Consider the following 17,894-nt stretch of genomic DNA (forward strand, 5'->3'; position numbering starts at 1 on the left):
GTGACATACAGGTAAGTATGGTGACCCATACTCAGAATTTGTTCTCTGTATTTAACCCATCCAAAGTGGACACATACAGCAGTGAACACACACACACCATGAACACACACCCGGAGCAGTGGGCAGCCATTTATACTGCGGCGCCCGGGGAGCAGTTGGGGGGTTCGGTGCCTTGCTCAAGGGCACCTCAGTCATGGTATTGTTGGCCTGAGACTCGAACCCACAATTGTTAAAATGACATCATGTTGTCAAAAAATGTCAATAAAGAAGCAAAAGTATAAAAGTTCTGAAATGAAAGTGTTTTTCATCTTTGGGAATCAGAAGAGCAGCACAGATTTGATTAATCGTGTGTTAAGTAAACAGTATTGTGACTTTTGGCCCCTAGGGCACAAGGACAAATATTGTGGAGCCACCAGCAGAAGGAGTAACCAGATGGTTTAAATGTGTGTGTAATTGTTAGAGTAGACAGCTGTGTGGGTCGTCATGGCAGGAGCCACAATCATATTAACTTTAACATATGCACTTCATGTTTGGTTTGGATTCTGATTCTTACAAAACAGCCATCAACATTCTTTATTTTTACAGTTTTAAGTACACATTAATTTTTAGTTTACATTAAAGGACCTTACCGTAAGAGGTCACTGACATTACGGATGTTGATCATAGACCAACGTGTGGGGGTGGGATTTGTTATCAAGCTTGTGTGTCGTGTGTAAGACCTTCAGTACTGTACGAGTCGCACCATGGAGAGAGCCACGATCCCATTAACTCTCTTAAGTGTCTTAGCTATCTGTGTCATTTCTGCCCCAACCAAGAAGGTAAGGTCCTAAAGGTACTCTGTAGGTTTGAGAGTGTGTTTTTTAATGAAATTTAAAAAAAAAAAAAAAAAAGAGCAGTCATTATAATTTGATATTGTGGTATAATGTTTATGAAATAATCAAATGATCTTTGATAAAATCTTCTCAGTAGAAAGCTACTAACTATATTTCTTTAATATCATGTATCATAAGTTTAAAAACTTCAAAAACTTGGAAAACATCTGCAATGTAATTTAGTGGTTAAGGTCCACATTCAGGGGGGCACGGTGGCTTAGTGGTTATCACGTTCACCTCACACCTCCAGGGTTGAGGGTTCGATTCCTGCCTCCGCCTTGTGTGTTTGGAGTTTGCATGTTCTCCCCGTGCCTTGGGGGTTTCCTCCGGGTACTCCGGTTTCCTCCCCCGGTCCAAAGACATGCATGGTAGGTTGATTGGCATCTCTGGACAATTGTCTGTAGTGTGTGATTGCGTGAGTGAATGAGAGTGTGTGTGTGTGCCCTGCGATGGGTTGGCACTCCGTCCAGGGTGTATCCTGCCTTGATGCCCGATGACACCTGAGATCCCCGTGACCCGGGGTAGTTCGGATAAGCGGTAGAAAATGATTGAGTGAGAGTGAGGTTCACATTCATTAATGATTTCGATAATGCAGGATAATTTAGAAAACATAACAAGAAGCAGCTGTTGATGTAAACAGATGGTGGAATGAAAGTCAATGGTAAATGATTAAACTGTCACTGTCCCCTAAACGCAGTCACGGGATGACATCTACAGCTTCCACATCAATTCTACAGTAAACAGCCGCTATGCCGTCACGACCATCACGAGCCGTGTGGCGAACCGCCTCGATGAGCCCAAAGAGGTTCATTTCGAGGTCAAGATACCAAAAAATGCTTTCATCACCAAATTCAGGATGTAAGTCAATGTGAACAAGCTGCAATGCACTTATTTCCTTCTTACATTACAATCATAACCCTCTGATTAGTTTGTATATTTAATCCCTCCTTTATATGCCGAGACTTTTAAACCTATTGATACCAAGCGGTTTCACGCTGCTGCAGTCTGCCCACTTCTGATCTTGTTTATTTTTCCTAGTTCAGTGATTATTAATGTTAATGTTTGTCGTGTTCGCCGATCGCCCGGTTGCCTCTGACTGAGTTTCCTGTTTTCTGATACTGAACCACAGATTAGATTTGTCTGGATTGATTTATATTATGTGGATTATAACATTGTCTCCTCAGGACCATAGAAGGAAAGACATACGATGGAGTTGTGAAGAAGAAAGAAGAGGCAGAGCAGCAGTACAGTGCGGCAGTATCCCGAGGAGAAAGTGCCGGGATCGTCGGGTAGCAAAGATACACAAGTGCCAAAATTAGAAAGTGGTTTTAGTCCAGTTTTTATTCAATTATTTATTTTTTAATATATTTAATATTTAATATATTTTATTCAAGTATTTATTATTTAATATATAGAATTCAACAAGAGAAATTCAACTGAAAAACAAATAGAAACATGATGATAACCTGGTTCTACCCATTAAGTTTGCACACCCCTTAACTAATACTTTGTTAAACACATTTTGTATGTAAAGAACTCTTCTGGTTGAGATTTGATCAGAAGTCAGCAAATCTTTATCTGGCAATTTTACACCACAAAAATGCACCGAATCTATCGAACTGTCCGTGTGATCTCATGCATACAGAGAACACAATAGATAAGGAACAGTTCCTACACAATAGATCATGGTTTCATGTTGTCACGTTACAAAAACCTGCTACTTTAACATTGGTGTGGAGTCTTTTTATGTCCTCTGTAAATTAATACAGCTAGCTGAGATCAAAATGTGATTATTGTTATTGTGTGTTCTTACTGATTAGAGAAACTAATGTAATGCTTCATTACTGTTGCTAGGACATAGTAATTAATGCCTTAAATTGTTGTGGGCTTCAGCTCGGTAGGACGGACGCTGGAGGAGTTTAAAACCTCGGTGACGGTGGCGGCTCTCAGTAAGGTGACCTTTGAAGTCACCTACGAAGAGCTGCTAAAGCGACGGCTTGGCAAATACAAGTTACAAACAGATGGACAGACAGACAGACAGATGGACAGACAGACAGACAAACAGATGGACAGACAGACAGACAGACAGATGGACAGACAGATAGACAGACAGACAGATTGATGCTTTAAACATTAAAGCTGACCCTGAAAATCAACTGCTAGTCTAAGGACACTTCTTACTGTACAAACACTGACATTCAGATTGTGTCTCCAAATAGATTGATGTGTATATTAATGAGGATCCAGGTATTTCCTTCCTGGAGGTAAACGGAGGGCTGAAATCTCAGGAGCTGTTCAATGCTGTAATCAGTACTCTAGCCAGCTCTACCAAAGAGGTGAGAATTAAACTTTATGCTCAGACATGATGAACTCCAACATCAAATCAACATCAAAGTCTCTGTCAAAGAAAATCAGTTTACTGATTGATCAGTGTGTCTTGGTTACACACAGATTACATTAAAGCACCTACTCGTTTGTGTGTGTCTCTGTGTGTGTGTGTGTGTGTGTGTGTGTGTGTGTGTGTACAGGCATGGGTGAACTTTTACCCCACTCGCGAGCAGCAGACCAAGTGCTGTGGAGAAAATGGACTAAATGGAGACCTGATCATTGAGTACGACGTGAAGAGACCGAATTCAAATGGACAACTGAGGGTACTTTTGTTGGAAGTGTACAAATCATAATAGCATTAAAACAATTGAGAAATAAGATGTCGCTAACTTTAATACTGATTCCATCTTCTCAGGCATCGAGCGGATATTTCGTCCACTACTTCGCACCCACAGATATTCAGCAAATCCCAAAAAATGTGGTTTTTATTATTGACCGAAGCGGCTCTATGCACGGCAGAAAGATGGACCAGGTAAACATGAGCAGACGTGATACTCACTGTAGGTGAAGTTTCTCATTTTATGACCAAAAGTGCACTGAATTATACTCATTTGTCCAATAAACTTTATCGTTCTGTGACCGTCACCAAAGATTCATGTGTACTGTATATGCAGACAGCACACAGATGGAGTCTGAAATAATGCTGATGTTCTCCATTTTAGACTCGTGTGGCGATGTTGAAGATTTTGGGAGATCTTGGTCAGGATGATTACTTTGGCCTGATCACCTTTGACTCTACAATAAGGGACTGGAAAACTGAACTTCTCCAAGCCACAGACAGGAATGTTAAGCAAGCGAAGGACTTTGTGAAGACCATTAGAGATGGAGGAGGTACAGTCGGTTTTCATAGCGAACCCAGTGTGGCCTAAGACTTAGTGAACACGACATACAACAACATTTAGGTTTCTATCTGAATTGTAGAAATACAGCGGACAAGTTTTTGAAGTAAAATATTTAGTTCTGGGTTTCTATAAAAATGCACTGTGTTTTATGGAACTGTATATCAAATCAAATCAAATCAAATTTTATTTGTCACATATACATACAGGGTACGACATGCAACTGTTCGGTATTAGAATAAAAAGTATAAAAAAAAGCAAAAAAAAAAAAAGATAAAATAATAATAAAAAGTATGAACTATATAAGAAAACTATGTAAAAAACTATATAAAAATATGAAAATATAAAAGGAGAAATAATGTATATACATATGCATAAATATACATATACATAAATGTGTATGGTTTTTAAATATTGTCCTTAAAGTGTCCAGGTACAGTATGGTGTGTAAATAGTGTATAAAGTGGCACCGTGCTGTGCAAGTCCAGAGTTAAAGTGTCCTTAGAATGTCCAGGTGAAGTAAGGTGTGTAAATAGTGTATAGAGTGTATAAAGTGTCACTGTGCTGTGCAAGTCCAGAGTTAAAGTGACAGTGACAGTCCAGAATTAAAGTGTCAGTGCAAAAAAGGGCCCCTCAAGGGCCCCTCCTTGAACCGCTACCTTATTGTGGTGGAGGGATTTGCGTGCCTGAATGATCCTAGCTATGTTGTCTGGGGCTTTCTGCCCCTGGTAGGGTCTCCCAAAGCAAACAGGTCCTGTGTGACGGGCCAGACAAAGAGCAGTTCATATCACCCCTTATGAAGAACTCAAAATCAAGGTCCGTGATGTCGCCCGGTATGGGGCAACCGGGGTCCCACCCTGGAGCCTGGCCCAGGGTTGGGGCACCATGCGAGCGGTCTTACCCCACCACCTGCAGGAGGAACCATAAGGGGCCGGTGCATTGTGGATTGGGTGGCAGTCAAAGGCGACCCAATCCCCAGACAGGGAATCTGGCTCTAGGGACATGGAATGTCGCTGGGGGGGAAGGAGCCTGAGCTGGTGCGGGAGGCTGAGAGATACCAACTAGAGATAGTTGGGCTCGCCTCCATGCACAGCTTGGGCTCTGGAACCCAACTCCTCGAGAGAGGCTGGACTTCTCTACTACTCTGGAGTTGCCCACGGTGAGAGGCAGCGGGCTGGTGTGGGCTTGCTCATAGCCCCCCAGCTCAGCCGCCATGTGTTGGAGTTCACCCTGGGGAATGAGAGGCTCGATTCCCTGCGCCTTTGGGTCGGGGATAGGTCTCTCACTGTTATTTGCGCTTATGGGCCAAATGGCAGTGTAGAGTACCCAACCTTCTTGGCGTCTCTGGGAGGGTGCTGGAAAGTGCTCCGACCGGGGACTCCGTCGTTCTACTGGGGGACTTCAACGCTCACGTGGGCAGAAACAGTGACACCTGGAGGGGCGTGATAGGGAGGAACGGCCCCCTGACCTGAACCCATGTGGTGTTCTGTTATTGGACTTCTGTGCTAGTCACAGTTTGTCCATAACAAACACCATGTTCAAGCATGAGGGTGTCCATCAGCACACGTGGCACCAGGACACCCTAGGTCAGAGGTCGATGATCGACTTTGTGGTTGTTTCATCTGACCTCCGGCCGTATGTCTTGGACACTCGGGTAAAGAGAGGGGCGGAGCTGTCAACTGATCACCACCTGATGGTGAGTTGGATCCGATGGCAGGGGAGGAAGTTGGACAGACTTGGCAGACCCAAACGTACTGTGAGGGTCTGCTGGGAACGTTTGGCAGAGTCTCCGGTCATAGACATCTTCAATTCCCACCTCCGGCAGAGCTTCAACCAGATCCCGAGGGAGGTTGGAGACATTGAGTCCGAGTGGACCATGTTCTCCACCTCCATTGTCGACGCAGCTGCTCTGAGCTGTGGCCGTAAGGTCTCTGGTGCCTGTTGTGGCGGCAATCCCCGAACCTGGTGGTGGACCCTGGAAGTAAGGGATGCCGTCAAGCTGAAGAAGGAGTCCTATCAAGCCTTCTTGGCTCAGGGGACTCCGGAGGCAGCTGATATGTACTGGAGGGCCAAGCAAGCTTCAGCCCGGGTGGTTGCGGAGGCAAAAACACGGGTCTGGGAGGAGTTCAGTGAGGCCATGGAGAAGGACTATCGGTCGGCCTCGAAGAAATTCTGGCAAACCGTCCAGCGCCTCAGGAGGGGGAAGCAGTGCCCCGCACATACTGTTTACAGTGGGAGTGGGAATCTGCTGACTTCGACTGGGGACATCCTCAGACGGTAGAAGGAGTACTTCGAGGATCTCAACCCCACCAACATGTCTTCCACTGAGGAAGCAGAGGCCAAGGGCTCAGTTGTGGACTCATCGATCCCCCAAGCTGAGGTCACTGAGGTACTTGAGAAGCTCCTCAGTGGCAAGGCACCGGGGGTGGATGAGATCCGCCCTGAGTACCTCAAGTCTCTGGATGTTTTAGGGTTGTCTTGGTTGACACACCTCTGCAGAATTGGGGACAGTGCCTCTGGACCGGCAGACTGGGGTGGTGGTCCCTCTGTTTAAGAAGGGGGGCCGGAGGGTGTGTTCCAACTATAGGGGGATCACACTCCTCAGCCTCCCCGGAAAAGTGTATGCCAGGGTACTGGAGAGGAGAATTCAGCCGATAGTCGAACCTCGGATTCAGGAGGAACAATGCGGGTTGCGTTCCGGCCGTGGAACACTGGACCATCTCTATACCCTAGCCAGGTTGCTGGAGGTTTCATGGGAGTTTGCCCAACCAGTCCACATGTGCTTTGTGGATCTGGAGATGGCATTCGACTGTGTCCCTTGTGGCAAACTGTGGGGGGTGCTCTGGGAGTATGGGGTCTGGGGCCCTCTGCTAAGGGCTGTCCGGTCCCTATGTGACCGGAGCAGGAGTTTGGTTCGCCGGAAAAGGGTGGCTTGCCCCCTTCAGGTTGGTGGAAAGTTCCTGCCACAAGTGGAGGAGTTCAAGTATCTTGGGGTCTTGTTCACGAGTGAGGGAAGGATGGAGCGGGAGATCGACAGGTGGATTGGTGTATCTTCTGCAGTGATGCAGTCGATATACCGGTCTGTTGTGGTGAAGAAAGGGAGCGACGCAAGGCGAAGCTCTCTATTTACCAGTCGATCTACGTTCCTACCCTCACCTATGGTCATGAGCTTTGGGTCATGACCGATAGGACAAGATCCCGGATACAGGTGGCCGAAATGAGTTTCCTCCGTATGGTGGCTGGGCACTCCCTTAGAGATAGGGTGAGGAGCTCGGTCACTCGGGAGGAGCTCAGAGTAGAGCCACTGCTCCTCCACATCGAGAGGAGTTATCTGAGGTGGCTCGGGCATCTGTTTTGGATGCCTCCTGGTTCAGGGCATGTCCAACTGGGAGGAGGCCCCAGGGAAGACCTAGGACATGCTGGAGGGACTATGTCTCTCGGCTGGCCTGGGAACACCTCGGTATTCCCCAGGAAGAGCTGGAGGAAGTGTCTGGGGAGAGGGAAGTCTGGGCATCCCTGCTTAGACTGTTGCACCCGCGACCTGGCCCCAGATGAGCGGTAGAAGATGGATGGATGGATGGATGCAAAAAAGGGGGGGTGCATAGAACAGTGGGGATGGAGAGAGAGGTCCAGTGCTAGATCCTGGGTGTCTCCTGGTTTAAGATCTGAATGGCCTGCAGGAAGAAGCTTCTCCTCATCCTCTCTGTGTTTTCTTTCAGGGAGCGGAAGTGTTTCCCTGAACGCAACACAGAAAAGAGTCCATTGTCGGGATGGCTGAGCTCTTTTACAATCTTCCTGGCTCTGGTCCTGCACTGCATGCTGTAGATTTCCTGCAGGTCAGGGAGCTCAGTGTGGATGGTACGTTCAGCTGACCGCACCACCCTCTGGAGGGCTCGTCTGTCCTGCATGGTGCTGTTCTCGAACCAGGAAGTGATGCTCTCAATGGTGCAGGTGTAGAAGGTCTTTAGCACCTGAGAGGTTTGTCTAAAGTCCCTTAAGCATCTCAGATGGTACAGTCACTGCTGGGCCTACCTCACCAGGGTGTTGATGTGACAGGACCAAGACAGATTGTTTGTAAACAGGCACGAGGAAGATGGCGGCATGGTCCGATTTCCCAAATGGTGGACGTGATTGTGCCTTGTAGCTGTTTTTGAACGGTGTGTAGCAGTGGTCCCGTGTCCTTTCGCCCCTGGTGGGGCAGGTGATGTGCTGCCCAAAGTTCGGTAGTGCGCGTTTGAGGTTGGCACTATTAAAATCTCCCACCACAATGAGCGCAGCGTCCCGATGCTGTGTTTGGTGTAGCGTTAGTGTCTCATGTAAGTCCCATACTGCAGTGTCCGTGTCCGCTTGAGGTGGAATATAAACGGCACTGACTATGACCAAGCTAAATTCCCGAGGTAAATAGAAGGGCCGACATTTGATGGTCAGTAGCTCCAGACTTGGTGTGCAGGAGCGTGTAAGAGGAACGATGCTTGTGCTGTTGCACCAGTGGTTGTTCACCATCAGACACACTCCACCTCCCCTTGACTTCCCCGACTCCAGTGTTCTGTCCATGCGATAAACCTAGAAAAACTCGGCCGGCTGGATGGCGTGGTCTGGTACCGCTGGGTTCAGCCATGTCTCGGTGAAGCAGAGAAGGTTGCAGTCCCGAATGTCCCTTTGGAACTTGACCCTTGCCCTGAGGTCGTCGAGCTTATTTTCCAGAGACTGGACATTGGCTAACAGGATACTAGGTAAGGGAGTGCGGTGTGCGCGTCCCCTTAGCCTAGTCCTTATGCCGGCTCGTTTCACTCGCGGACGCCGGTGTGGGTCGCGTCCTTTGTTCCCCCTCAGGATCTCACTCGGCCAGCATGGGTCCGAGTTTAAAAACGTGAGTTTGTTGTACACCAATAGATATAAAAGTGTCTCTCTCATATCTAATGATGTCCATCTTCTATAAATAAACTGTATCTATATTAACAAATATCTAAAATAAACAAAAAAAGTCAAAGTGTAACCGGAGTACACGCGACGGCAGCTGACCTCACCAGCGCCATCTTTGGATATCTCCTGTATGTTATATGCTGTATGTGTGTATATTCTGTATGTTATTTTTAAAAACTTATAAACGACTCATTACTGAACTTCCCCTCAGCCACGGACATCAACGCCGCAGTGCTGAAGGGGGTGGAAATGATCAGGAACCCCAGAGAGGGTTCTGCCTCCATCCTCATCCTGCTCACTGATGGAGACCCCACATCAGGTATTGAATCTTTAGATTGTGTTGGTCTCTTATTAAATCTGGCATCCTTCAAGTTCCTAAAAGCAAAGCCATTGAAGACTGTGAGAGATATAAGACGATGTATCTAAAGATTGAGCATCATTTAAAAGCATATATTTGCTCCATTAGAAGCTTAAATAGTAATGTTTGTGTCCCACAGGTGAAACAAACACAGAAAGAATTCAGGCCAATGTCAAAAATGCCATTGATGGTAAATTTCCACTTTACTGTCTGGGGTTTGGATTTGACGTGAACTTTGACTTCTTGGAGAAAATGGCGCTGGAAAATGACGGAGTCGCACGCAGGATCTATGAGGACTCGGATGCTGACCTCCAGCTGCAGGTGGGATACGGCATGTTACTGTAGTTATTTTCAGAAAGATCCCATTACACACCAGTCACTCAGCAAAGATTCAAATCTATTTCACACCTTCATGCTCAGGGTTTCTATGAGGAAGTGGCCACGCCACTCTTAACTGATGTCCAACTGAAATACCCCGGAGCTGCAAATCTCACCCAGACCAGCTTCAGGCAGTATTATAACGGCTCAGAGATCGTGGTGGCTGGACAAATCACAGACAACAGCCTGGAATCTTTACAAACCGAAGTCATCGCAATCTCAGTAAGATCATCACTGCTACCACGACTACAGATCTGCTCTTCAATTCCACTTCCCTCTCAATCTGTTTCTTATTTGTTATTTGGAAGTCATAGTCCAACGCTGTAAGCCTTCCCCTACTTGTGTTCTGTTGAGCTGCACTGCAAATGAAAGTGTTTCCTATTTTTTCCTGTTATTTTCAGAAAAATACAAATGTCACGTACCAGGACTCCACATCGTCAAAAGACCTCATTGATGTTTTACCACAACATGAAAACTTCATCCAGAGACTGTGGGCTCATCTTACAGTCAAACAGCTCCTGGAAAAAGAGTGAGTCAAGTCAAGAGTTAAGAAGCCTTTATTGTCATTACAAACATATATAGTTGTTGCAGTACACAGTGAGATGAGACAACGTTTCTCCAGGATCAGGTGCTACATAGAACAAAGACAGAGCTATAAGGACTTAGTAAGTAAGTAAGTAAGTCTTTATTCACATAAAGTGCAACTGTGCAACCTGGTGCAAACAGTGCAGGACAAGACAAACAAGACAGTGCAGGACAAGACAGACAAGACAGTGCAGGACAAGACAAACAAGACAGTGCAGGACAAGACAAACAAGACAGACAAGACAGTGCAGACAAAACATTACAAGACAATACACAAATGACAATAAACAGAAACAGCGCAGTGTAAATGCTGTATGTTCAACAATATTGCGTGCAGTAATACTATAAACGCAGTAATATTATGCATGAACACAGTGTCATAGCAGCAGGTCCCTGAAATCATCTAAAGAGCAAACGACTGAAATGTAATTCAGTATGTGCAAAGATATCGAATCCGGAGTGGCCGCTGCTTGCTACCGCCACGCCGCCATCTATAAACTACACACCGAGTGTTCAGCCTGTCTACAGCTTTACATAAGGAAACAATATGGTGGATTTACCGTGTGCTTTTGTGTGTGTTAGAGTGGCCCTCACAGGACAGGAGAAAGAAGCAGCCAAGAAAAAAGCTCTGGATCTTTCTCTGAAATATGAATTTGTGACTCCGCTCACCTCCATGGTGGTCACTAAGCCACAGGAAGAGGAGACGCAAGTCGCCCACAAACCCAAGGAAGGTGCAGAGACACCCACAATTAATCAATTAATCAAAGAGTGATGCAATATTCGCCTCCATTAGAAACCTCAATTACATTTTAGCACTTCGGGTTTTATTCCCTTCAACACCCATTTTTATCCATAAAAAGCTGAATAACTCCTGTGTTCATGACTCCTGGGTTAAGGGCCTTGCTCAGGGGCCCAGCAGCAACAACGTTTTGGACCTGGGATTCAAACTCACAGGCTTCTAATTGGTAGTCCAGCACCTTAACCACTAGCTACCACATCCCACACCACCCAATACAATACTTTTTTGTTTCATATTAAATGCCCTGCTCCTTTCACTCATCTTTAAACAGCTTTGTAATGGATGCAGCACTGTTTCAGGAGAATGGACCTGAGGCATGCACAGAAAGTCACAAGAAATTGTCCTAGACTACTCTGCATGTTCATTTCTAAATCATGATTGTTAGTATATTCATTTATAAACATGAGTAAAGGAGTACAGACTTTTAACTGGAATATAATCAATAAACAAAATTTGAAATGAGTTTGATGAGAAAAGAATGGATTATCGTTTCAAAATCAGATTATCGTTTATCAGGTCATCTCTGGTCACGGCACCACAAACAAAGTTTTACAAAATACTCACAAGAGAAAAATGACAGAGAGAAGCCAGGAAAAGTGAGTAAATATGTTCCCTCACTTGTGAAGGGAACATATTTATACTGTTTCTAGGACAATGTGGTGTTGTTAGTCTGGGGCCTTGTAAAGAAAAATAAAAATAAAAATTAACATTATTCATTATTTAGCCTTTTTTTAAACAATTTAATGATTTTCCATGGCTCGTTTGTATGGCACATCACCCAATTCCAGGGGGTCCACAAGGATTCCCAGATCTACACTCAGGACAACAAGGACAAGCATTACCAGGACAAACAGTAGATATAATTTCAAGCCAGATCTATGGTATGTATAAATATGCCAAGTGAACACAGTGTTTTTACTCATTTATAATTCAATATAACATGTAGAAATGTGTTGAATTTTGATTTGATTTTTTTCCATGTTTGTCTCACTGAAGGCGATTTAGGTAAGTTAATGATGCTCTGTACATTACACAGTCAAGTGCCTTTAATTTAGCCTCATCATGGTACAAAACCCTAAATTAAAACCCTAAATTTAAACACACCCTTTTAAATTACAGAATAGTGCAAACTTTAGAAATGATTTCACTGATCATGCTGGATTTCTTTTAACGCTCACGTTATCCTCGATTTAATTTATTCCACTGAAACATGTAACTATCTTTTGATTATGGTTTTCTAAATGTTGCCTTTTGTCTACTGTGTGTGTGTGTGTGTTTGTGTTGAAGACTATTACAGACCACTATTAGGTATGAATATTAATTATTTTTAATATTATTCTTTTTAATATTAATAATTGTAACTATCTTTTGATTATGCTTTTCTAAATGTTGCCTTTTGTCTACTGTGTGTGTGTGTGTGTGTGTGTGTGTGTGTGTGTGTTGAAGACTATGACAGCATAGTCATATTAGGTATGAATATAAATTATTTTTAATATTTTTTTATATTAATGATTGTAACTATCTTTTGATTATGCTTTTCTAAATGTTGTCTTTTGTCTACTGTGTGTGTGTGTGTGTGTGTGTGTGTATGTGTGTTAAAGACTATGACAGCCCAGTATTATGTATGAATATTAATACATATGATCTACATGCTATATGATGATGTGCACTAGTTTACACAGTACATATGTGATTATTGGCTCTGCAGTAAAAAAATTAAACAGTTAAACAGAAAATTAATCCATATTTATAACAGAGAATTTTATGGAAAAAGATTCATTCAATTTGACAAATTTTCTTTTCTTAATGCATTCTTAATGCCATTTTCCACCAGAACATCCCATGCCAACAATCACGAGCCAAACTAAACCTCCGCCCACTACTACCCCTGCAGGTCCGATCAGAGATTTCAGATAATCTGCATTTAGTACATCTTAATCACAGCCCATCAGTGTTCAGCATGTCATCATCCTTCATCCATTCTCTCTTGCAGTGAGTGTTGTGAGGTTCTTACTTTCTGCTCAGCCTAAACAGATCTGCTACGACACGCCTGTAGGACACAAACTCAGACTCTTTCTGGACGGCTCATCAGGTGGGAAATATAACGGTTTCAAAAAGTGTCTTTGTCGTAGTATTACAGGGGAAAATGTGCAATAAAATGCTGCAGGACTTCGAAACCTAAGTATGAATAAATAAGAACAATTCATAAGAAGGTTCATGAATATATTTATCTAATATATAGAGACATTAAACCAACTAAAACAGTGCAAAAATGAAGACAAAAAAATACAGTTAAAAAATAATAACATGAAAAGTATAATAAAATACGCTACAAAGGGAATTAACTAATGTAAGTGATTGGACACCTTACATTTAAAGGAAGGAGCATTGTACAAAGTTACGCAGATATTTGGGAATAGGCAGAAGACAGACAGTGTAAATTGACTGGATGGAGCATATATAGGTCTCAAGAGCATTGAGTTTTACAGCACAACATTGTAAATAGCTATGAAAAAAAAACATGAGCCTTTTCTGAGAAGTGATTGCTCGATTTAGCATCTAGAGTCATCTAGAGATCTAGAGCTCCAGTTAGACTCTGCGATACTTAAGAAGAGATGTGAACTCACACCCCCAGTGTCACCCATATGAGGATGAGGTTCCCCTTTGAGTCTGGTTCCTCTCAAGGTTCCTTCCTTTACCGTCTAAGGGAATTTTTCCTCCCCACAGTAACCTGAGTCACCTCAGACTTGCTCATTGGGGATAAACACATACACATTTAAATATATCTAATATTAATCTTGAATTTTGTATTCTATTAATCTTTATATTAACCTTTTGTTCTATGTTTATGTTCTGTAAAGCTGCTCTGAGACAATGTCAAGTGATAAATGCTTTGTTTAAAATATACTACGATCCTGGTTTCCTTAACACTAAAAGACAGCATCAATGTGATCTCAAAGTCCCTTTAGGGGATAATGTATAACATTCTCTCTCTCTATCTCTACACCCCCCCCAGATATCTCTATAAATGGGCAACTCTCAGAAAAAGGCTTTACGCTAGTTGCTATTCATTATAAAACAGCAAAGCTTCTTGTGAGTCCTAATGAAAGTGTCTACTCTGAAGGAGAGAACAGTGTGAAGTTCGTTTGGGGGCAGCCAGAGCCCAGCAGTCATGAGTCACAGAAGTAAGAACTAATCTTAACTGTACTGGTTTAAAAGATGTTATGTTAAATATGAAACAACACACAGAAATAATGAAATATCCCGATGTGCAGGATCAAAACCTTGACGATGGAGGTTTTCACAATAACACCATCTGCTGCAAGAGCATGTCTGATAATCAGCACGGGGGCTGATAGAGTTGGACAAGATTGTGGGAATTAGGAGCCAAAATCAACAAATAATAGCAGAGCAAAAAAAGCTTCAGTGCATAAAATACTCTGCAATCGGATCCCCAATAGTAATAGGCAAAATTATTTTAGTACATTGGTGGTCATCACTAAGATGCTACATGCTGATAGAACAACCAAACTTGTGGCGCTGCATGGCAAGAACTCATCAGGGGATGTGGAGGGAATCCGCTCCATGTCAACTTTCCACTGGAGTCCCACAAGGCTCAATTCTTGGTACTCTTCTGTTCTACTTCTATAGACAGTCTCCTGTGAGCTCATATTCTCACACAGGTATTCATACCTGTCTATCTCTGGCTGACAAACAACTCATTCTCTGTCCCTCCACAGACACTCATGTTTTTGCTCAGCATGTCTGGCATAAATTTAAACACGGATAGCATACAATAGTCTTACAATCTCACATTCAGTCACTGTCCACCACCTTGAGGTAACCGTGGACAACCATCTGTCCTTCTCCTCTCACACTGCTATCCTGAGACCCTCAAGACGATTCCTCCTTTAGAGCATCAGAAGTATTTGTCCATATCTATTCAGTTCCTTGTCATTTTTAGAGACTAGATTACTGCACCTTGCTCCTGGCAGGTCTGCCTCTGAGCGCCATCTGACCTCAAAGCCATCTGACAACCAGCTGCACAATTTTTTTTAAACCATCTAAAGTTCTCCCACACCAACCCATTGCTATGCTCCGCCCACTGTGTTCCTCTAGTTTACCTACAAAGCCAAAAAATGGACGGCACCTACTTACATCTAAACACTTATCACGCACTGCACTGGACCACGCTCTCTCTGAAGGTCTTCTGGTACCACCGTCTCTCAAGATACAAAGAAGGCATGCATCAAAGCTCTCCTCTCTTCTGGCACCCAAGCGATGGACTAAACCTCCCCATGGAGTCTGAATATTTAGCAGTCTTCTAATGATGTCTTAAGACTTAACAATAACCAAAGTACTCAAATGTCATCGTTAAAATGTCTTCATTGAAACCGAATCGCTGAGTGCTGGACACGGCATAATCAACTAATGGATCATTGTCTCTTTCCACAGCATGGCAATATTTCAAAGGACCAACGAATTAGACATCACCATGGGAACTGTGCGCGTCGTTGTCCTCATTCATAAGAACAGTGGAGATGTTTTTCTGTGGCCTGTTGTTCATAAACAAGGAAAAGATTCTAACTTTAGAGGCATTCTGGGTAAGACTGCACAAAAACAAAATCAGACTTAAACTCAAAAATTTCTCTTTTAAATTCTAGTTCTATGGATCTGTGTTTAAATCAATACAGGAACAGGGGGACGGGGTAAAGATGTCCATAGCTCGGTTTAAGGGTAGATAATTAGCCATAATAATAATAATAAGCCATAATAATATATAAGCAGAAAGCAACACTGACAGTGACTCAGGATATTATGTTCATATTTATATTCTTATATTTGATATTCAAGGAAAAAACGATCTTCAGTATGAAGAGCTCCAAGGATCAAAGCTGAAAATCAATGACCAGGAAGTTGATGCAACGCTGTAAGAAAACGGAACAATTTTAATTGATCACTTGTTCCACTTTTATGTAAACTCATTATGTAAAATGACATGTTTCTGTCTCATTATAGGAGCTCTGCCAAAGACTACAGATTTGCTGCTGCCCCTAGTGTGGAATGTTGGCTTGTACCATTCCAGTCTGCCCTCCAGGGGGAGCTCTCTGACTTCACTGTCTCACAGCTGTAGCAACTCCATCTGAAATCTGGGAATCTTATTTTCAGCTGAATGCTGGTTTACTGCTAAATACAATGAATTTAGCCTAAAACAAATCATCTGTCAGAGTACAGAAAATAATTATTATTGTTAGATAAGATGAGAGATAAGATGCCCAAAATACTGACCCCAGTGTAGTTCATTCCAAAGACCTGTTTAATTTAGATGGAGGAAACTAAAAATAGATGAAATAGCCTTGTAGCTATTATACTTGTATTCTTAGTCAGACTTCAGCAAAACTCTCTGAAAAACAGACACAAACATTCTTTATTAAAAATAGAAAATGAATTACTGTGTATTCTGTTCTTTCACATGGTTTTCTGCATCACAACATGACGTTTATTCAGACGACACGATTCATCAAATAATAATTTAAACAAAACAAGAGGTCTGCAGGGAGCAGATGCACAACAAGTGAGAAACTTTGGGGTAAAGTCCACTTGCACTTTGTTGGAGTTTACATTTGTTTGAGCTGTTGTGTATGTTTTGGAGAGATTACTGGGATGGACCTAGTGCTTGCCTCACCAAAGGCACAAATAAATAGTGGTGTGACGATAAAGAAAAATCACCTGAATTACAACTGAATAACTGGTTTCTTCTGTTACTGGTAATTGGATCAGTTGTGTTCATCTCCTTTAAGAGATTGTTTGCTAATCCTTACTTACCTGCTACATCATCACAGTCTTTACAAGCTGTTTGGCAAATATACAACAAAACATGTTTATCTGCATAAAACAATTAAAAAGAACAGCCATGTTGCTTCTCCAAAGCAAAACCAGATCCTAATCTAAATAATCATTATGCATCGAGTAGGTAAACAGTCACTGTTCACTTCAAACAAAAACTTTCATCACATCCAAAAACTCTACGGTGACCCATACTCAGAATTTGTTCTCTGCGTTTAATCCATCCAAAGTGGACACACACAGCAGTGAACACACACACACCATGAACACACACCCGGAGCAGTGGGCAGCCATTTATGCTGCGGCGCCCGGGGAGCAGTTGTGGGGTTCAGTGCCTTGCTCAAGGGCACCTCAGTTGTGGTATTGCCGGCCCGAGACTTGAACCCACAACCTTAGGGTTAGGAGTCAAACTCTCTAACCATTAGGCCACGACTTCCCCTGTGTGTGTGTGTGTGTGTGTGTGTGTGTGTGTTTGTGTGTGTGCTTGTGTGTTTGGGTTTGTGTGTGTGTATGTGTTTGTGTGTTTGTGTGTGTATGTGTGTTTGTGTGTGTGCTTGTGCTTGTGTGTTTGTGTGTGTGTGTGTGTGTGTGTGTGTGTGTGTTTCATGGTGTCTGGAGACAATAGTTTTTCCCCAAACACAAGGAAGTTTATTATACTACAAGTTTGTTATGATGTTTTCTGCAGACTGTTAAAATGACATCATGTTGTCAAAATAAATGTCAATAAAGAAGCAAAAGTATGAAAAGTTCTGAAATGAAAGTGTTTTTCATCTTTGGGAATCAGAAGAGCAGCACAGATTTGATTAATCGTGTGTTAAGTAAACAGTATTGTGGCTTTTTGCCCCTAGGGCACAAGGACAAATAGTGTGGAGCCACCAGCAGAAGGAGTAACCAGATGGTTTGGA

General features: G+C 43.1%; 1 protein-coding gene across 1 annotated transcript; it reads left to right on the top strand.

The window, feature by feature from the left end:
* Positions 1 to 677: 677 nt before the first annotated feature.
* Positions 678 to 16,601, top strand: LOC132837819 (inter-alpha-trypsin inhibitor heavy chain H3-like). Its single transcript, XM_060857703.1, has 22 exons — positions 678 to 818; positions 1,570 to 1,730; positions 2,057 to 2,161; positions 2,766 to 2,926; positions 3,090 to 3,208; positions 3,401 to 3,523; positions 3,616 to 3,732; positions 3,923 to 4,091; positions 9,234 to 9,341; positions 9,520 to 9,701; positions 9,801 to 9,980; positions 10,160 to 10,287; positions 10,926 to 11,074; positions 11,931 to 12,023; positions 12,430 to 12,450; positions 12,589 to 12,612; positions 12,977 to 13,036; positions 13,136 to 13,234; positions 14,159 to 14,327; positions 15,598 to 15,746; positions 15,997 to 16,072; positions 16,162 to 16,601. The coding sequence occupies exons 1-22, from the start codon at positions 744 to 746 to the stop codon at positions 16,274 to 16,276; spliced, it is 2,583 nt and encodes an 860-aa protein (XP_060713686.1). The 5' UTR covers positions 678 to 743; the 3' UTR covers positions 16,277 to 16,601.
* Positions 16,602 to 17,894: the final 1,293 nt, after the last annotated feature.

The sequence above is a fragment of the Tachysurus vachellii genome, chromosome 22, assembly GCF_030014155.1.
Source record: "Tachysurus vachellii isolate PV-2020 chromosome 22, HZAU_Pvac_v1, whole genome shotgun sequence".
Classification (NCBI taxonomy): Eukaryota; Metazoa; Chordata; class Actinopteri; order Siluriformes; family Bagridae; genus Tachysurus; species Tachysurus vachellii.

What these genes read in the sequence shown, in the direction of transcription:
- LOC132837819 (XM_060857703.1), top strand. Translation starts at nt 744, where the DNA reads ATGGAGAGAGCCACGATCCCATTAACTCTCTTAAGTGTCTTAGCTATC. An exon ending in TAGCCAGCTCTACCAAAGAG is followed by an intron (nt 3,209 to 3,400) that starts GTGAGAATTAAA and finishes GTGTGTGTACAG; the next exon opens with GCATGGGTGAACTTTTACCC. An exon ending in GACCATTAGAGATGGAGGAG is followed by an intron (nt 4,092 to 9,233) that starts GTACAGTCGGTT and finishes ACTTCCCCTCAG; the next exon opens with CCACGGACATCAACGCCGCA.